Here is a 5501-nt window from a genome sequence, read left to right as displayed (position 1 = left end):
CCTGTTATGTGTTGTGAAATGCTTTTACATTCCTATCACTAATCTTAGGAGATAGAGATTCAACTTGTTCAATCACTTTTGCATTTAAGATTTTATTTTTATTTTTGTTTTGTTTTGAAATTTAGCTATTCAAACCTTTTAGTGTACCTAACTAATCCTTAGGGCATATGCACTGCCCTCCCTTTATACACACCATGTAATTTACTCTCTAAGAGGGGATTTAAAGTCAAAACCTCCACTCCTTGTGGTGTGGACTTGGCCATCTCACCAACCTTTAGATGGTTAGAATTTAATGTTTTTGATTTCGAATAATTGATTTGATAATTATTATTTTTTATGTAACAAGATATTCATCCATACTTTTAGGATGAGAGTAGTCCATATGCACAATTTTCTTTGCTTAGATGTATAAGATCTAACAAGAGTTAGTTTGATTATAAAAATTAATCTTTGACCACGTGTCATTTTCTTCACCTTTCATACAATTTTTTTATACGAGCTAGTCGCATCAAACACATTCTCCGCTTCTAACCTTCCCGTAACCGTCGTTATTGTGGGGAAGCGTAAATTCATACGAAACATCTGTTGTCAGCTTATACAAGGGGTTAATTTGGAATTACAAATAGTAAAGAATGTTAGTTTGGTAAATTAACAACACCGTCCGGTCAAACTTTCGTGACTCAAGGAGAGTGAATATCTGACACGTTTATCATATCCATAGAGAAGTATACATGCTTGCTCTCTGCACGAAGCTGTGTCAATCCCAAATTTAAACCCCTCTCAGTCTCACCTACGGACTAACTTGTCATTTCCCGAAATACAAGGATATATTTGTCTTTATCAGATAAGATAAGGGCATTACCTATCTTTTTTCTCTCTTTTAACGCCTTTTCCTCCGACGGCTTCCTCGCTCGCTTTAAAAAGACTGAAAAGCGGATGAGCAAGTAAAAGCCTAACAGGGCGCGAGAGAGAGAGAGAGAGAGAGATTAGGGATTTAAATAGGGCAACATTGTTGAAGAAATGAAGTAATGGAGGTTGGAAATTGTTTAATTTGATAGAGATTTCATCGAAAATCCAGAAGTTTTTGCAGGAAAATGACGACAGGGATGATACACGATCAGAATCTCGAGAAGCAGATGGGATGCATGGCTGGATTTCTTCAGCTCTTCGATCGTCACCAGATTCTAACAGGAAAACGCCTCTACACCACAAAACGCCTTCCTCCCTCTCTGGTCAGATTCGAATTTCTTCTTTTTATACTAAATTATTTCCTCAATTTGAGAAAAAAAAAAAAAAAAAAAAGCGAGAAATTTGTTTGATTTTGATGGAAATTTTGATTTTTGAAATATCCAGGCAAACGATTCTACGTCACAATCAGAGAAATCCTTCGGATCTCCATCGTTTTCCAGAGAACTACAACAACAATCTCCAACTCCTGAATCCATGAAACCTTCACCTTCTCCTTCTCCTGAGATTTCTGGTAGAATGCCTCAACCGCTCCCTGTATTGGAATTCAAAGATGTTCTTCGATCTTCATGGAAGCTTAGAGAGTCTCCAAGACTGTCTCTCGATAGCAGAGCGACTGTAGATGCAAAAGGAAGCTTGTATCCGAAGGAGATCCGAACAACCGCAACAGTGTTCTCTGCATCTCGATTAGAGAAAAACTCAGAAACAACAAATCCTTCTGAAGAGAACGAGAAGCAGAAACGTTCACCGAGTGTCATTGCAAAGCTTATGGGACTCCAAGCTTTGCCAGACTCTGGCCGTGAACCTATCAAGAAAGCAGAGCTAAGGAGATCCGCTTCGGAATCTAGGGTTTCAAGAGATCTTCGATACAGATTCATCGATGGAAACAACTTTCTTCTAAGAGACAATCCAATAGAATCTGGCAATGGCACTGAGGATCGTAGATCGAAAGCTATGGCTCCGGATTTGACCGCGCATTGCGTTAGAAATCCAACATCCGTACTACCAAAAACTTCCAATGGAAGCTTAGGTGCTTCGCCATGGAAGTCGCAGCAGCAGCAATGTAAGAGCTTTTTTGATTCGGGAGATTTCTTTCCCGAACCAAAGCAGACAGAATCACTTTATGGAGAGATTGAAAAGCGGTTGAAGATGAGAGGAATCGATGAACCAGCGAAGGATCTGGAGACATTGAAGCAGATACTCGAAGCTCTGCAACTCAAAGGGCTTTTACATTCTAAAAGACCTTCAGAGCAGAGCGGAAACCGAAATTTCGTTTTCGATAGGAGGTTTTCTTACGAAGAATCTCCAATTGTTGTCATGAAACCTTCGAAATCACCGATTTCGATTATCAGGAATGGAAGAAAAGGATCTGAATGTCCATCGAATTTCAGATCTAAAGCTGGAATTTCAGATGGGAAACGCAATCTCTCCGGTGAAAACTCTTCTCCGGTCAAACAGAGAAGTGATGGACGAGAAATTGATCGGAATTTACAGAGGGAGAGAAGAATTAGCAACTCTAGATCTCCTGATCGAATTGATAGTGCTGAGAGAAGCCCTAGATCTCTGGTGAGAAGAAAACCATTAAATATTGAGATTCAGAGGAGAGAAAATGATTCTTTGGAGCAACGAAGAAGCTCTCCAATTCATTCACCAAAGATTAATTCAAAGAAAGCTGTTTCGGATCAGAAGACAAACAGATCAATCAGAAATGTGAAACCAACGGCTGAGATTTCTCCAACAGGGAGGTTCTTTGGTTCAGTGGAGGATGAATCTTCCATCATTTCTGAGAGTAGTAGCTTAAGCACGTCGTCTCAATTCGATACCGAGGTCTGTATTTGTGTGTGAGAGAGATTCTAAATTTCTGATTAAAAATTTGATTTTTGTTCTTATATTTTGGGGGAATTTAATTGCAGAGATCAAAAGGGGAAGATTACAAGGAAACAGGGAGAAGTCTTTTGGAGAGATGCGATAAACTACTCCATAGTATAGCTGAGTTCACAACAACAACATCAACCGAGTCACAACCGAGTCCCGTATCTGTACTTGAGTCGTCCTTTTCGAAGGACGAGTCGTCACCTTCGCCTGTCAGAAAACGCTGCATCGAATTCAAAGGTAGATTCCTATTCTCTAAAAGTTCTAATCTGCAACGCAATGCAACTTTTTTAATGGTCGGCTTATGTTAGCAAATTTAGTTTGTAAAATGAACCATTGATCTTGTTCGTCTAAGCCGTTGGATTGGATTAGTTTCTTTTCGTTATATATATTGCATGATTTACATGATTTGCTTAAAATATTAGAGATACCCTGCGTACAAACAAGGGTTAGAAGTTTAATATTAGGGCATTTAAGTCATTTTTACGTCATACAAAATCTATGTCAAAGGTGCATGTCACCGGCTTGACAACACAGGGTTATCTCTAATATTGACCAAATACACGGAGGGGGCACGTATAATAAATAAATTATCCTTACATATTTGATTGAGACGGCTAATTTTATTCAAACACATTGATGGACACTATATATGTTTATTCCATATAACATGCTATTATTTAAGAAAATGATCTGTATTAATTAGGAAAATGACTAGAAAACTAATAGTTGTTGGAACAAATAAAGAGGAGATATTTACGAAGACTTGACCAACTTTTGATGAATTTACCAGTCTGACTCACTGTTCATTTTAATTACCAAAATGTGAACAGTAACTAATTCAGAGGTTTTAAAGTGACCATTTTACCAGTTTAAACCGACAATTTCACAAGTTTAAAGTGATTATCTAAACATAGTGAACCCTGTGAAATTATCACTTTAAACCAGCGAAATAGTCACTTTAAAATGTCCAAATTCGTTACTGTTCACATTTTGGTATAAAATGAACGGTGAGCTGGAATTGTAAATTTGTCAAATTCAGCTCATGAAATGGTAATTCACCCAGTAAGGAACCCCCTGAAATGACTACGATGATGCCCTCACATCTTCACTGCTTGTGCTGTTTACACAGTAGTCAATTTACAAGAGCATTCATCTTAATTTCATTTTTTTCAAGGAAAAACAAAATCTATAATCTCTGTTCTGATTAAGCCTTTATTGTTGCTTTAACTAGATCAAGTTGCTGAGCTTGAATGTGATAATTGGAGCCCAGTAAAATCGCCGGACCAATTGAACTTCCAAGATAATCCAGACGACTATGATTTCCAGTACATCACAGAAATTTTGCGAGCTTCAAACTGCCTTTCAGAAGATACAGATGTGTTCTTGTTACTTGAGAAACAACAATTTAAGACCAATTCATCTAAAGTTTCCAGACTCCATAGAAAGCTCGTTTTCGACACAATTACTGAAATTCTTGATAGAAAGAAACAAATTCCTAACTGGAAGACCTTCTCAGGTTCAAATTCTGTTATTGGAAAGCCATCTTTACGACAAATATGGTCAGAATATCAAAAGATTCAAGAAAGAGAGGACCCAGCAGAAGACTTGTTCCAAGTCATTTGTGGAGTACTTCGGAAGGACATGGCAGGGGATTCAATGAATGGATGGGTCGAGCTCAGGTTAGAGACGTCGGATGCAGTGTTAGACATCGAGCGGCTAATATTTAAGGATTTGATTGGAGAAACAATCCGAGATCTCGCTGCCTTCGCAGGGAACATCAAAGCTTTGGCCCCAAAAAGAAAGTTGGTATTTTGAAAGAAAGAGTGAATAAAAGAGTTAATAGTCAATTTTGCGCGCGCTTCCTTTGTGTCTCTTTGATCTTATATTTTATCGTTTATATTTTTAAAATTCCGTTGGGTTTAGATTGAGATTTTGTTGTGTACTATTAACGTTGGCCAATGTATGTATCACTGAATTATGATGAATCATATTTACACTCAAATGTGGCCCTCGACATGGCCAAGGACTCGAAAAGTTTGACTAGATGATTAATGTCATGTCCGTACGAAATTTTATGTCTTCCCCAACCACATATATGGATGTTTTTTATCACATAAAAAATTTATGTGATTTCTATTTTTCATGGGAAAAAAAAAAAATTTCATATGTTTGTTTGATTTTTCATGGAAATGGATTTTCATCATAAGGGTCTCTCTCATTTTTCCAGGTAAAGTCAATGGTATTTTAGAAACACACCCCTCTAAATTTGGTGATGTTAAGTTTACCCCTTTGATTGTAAGTCAAGGTTACGTTTTTTTAAATGATTTATCAAATAATTAAATTATTAAATCAAAATTTGGAAAAAAATAAAATCAAAATTTCACTGGTATTGCATTAAGAAGAAAGCGGATAAATCTAATCTTGCATTTTGCATAGGGAAAACCTAATATCTCCAATTTTATAGGGGTGTTTCTAAAATACCCTAAAATCAAATAAGGGGCACACTATTAACCCCCCACATTTCTGCTCATTCACCTCCTTCCCCCAATAAATCAAAAAATTACTCATCACACCCACTAAAATAAAAGTACTAATTTTTTTTTTTTCCGGATAGGAAGTCGTTGAAAATTGACACTGCAACCTGTGAGGATCCTATCGAA

General features: G+C 37.1%; 1 protein-coding gene across 1 annotated transcript; it reads left to right on the top strand.

The window, feature by feature from the left end:
- The first annotated feature begins 863 nt into the window (after positions 1–863).
- Positions 864–4826, top strand: TRM5 (zinc finger CCCH domain protein). Its single transcript, XM_086439057.1, has 4 exons — positions 864–1232; positions 1354–2793; positions 2880–3078; positions 4073–4826. Exons 1-4 carry the CDS (start codon positions 1095–1097, stop codon positions 4654–4656), a joined length of 2361 nt encoding a protein of 786 aa, XP_086295183.1. The 5' UTR covers positions 864–1094; the 3' UTR covers positions 4657–4826.
- The last annotated feature ends 675 nt before the right edge of the window (positions 4827–5501 follow it).

This window comes from Akebia trifoliata, chromosome 4 (assembly GCF_017979445.1).
Source record: "Akebia trifoliata isolate Shusen 1 chromosome 4, ASM1797944v1, whole genome shotgun sequence".
Taxonomy (NCBI): domain Eukaryota; kingdom Viridiplantae; phylum Streptophyta; class Magnoliopsida; order Ranunculales; family Lardizabalaceae; genus Akebia; species Akebia trifoliata.
Note: the sequence above shows the minus strand (reverse complement) of the source record. Positions and strands in the feature narration are given on the sequence as shown.

Coding starts and splice junctions, on each gene's coding strand:
- TRM5 (XM_086439057.1), top strand. CDS start 1,095: ATGACGACAGGGATGATACACGATCAGAATCTCGAGAAGCAGATGGGA. Junction 2,794..2,879: donor CGTCTCAATTCGATACCGAG/GTCTGTATTTGT, acceptor ATTTAATTGCAG/AGATCAAAAGGGGAAGATTA. Junction 3,079..4,072: donor ACGCTGCATCGAATTCAAAG/GTAGATTCCTAT, acceptor TGCTTTAACTAG/ATCAAGTTGCTGAGCTTGAA.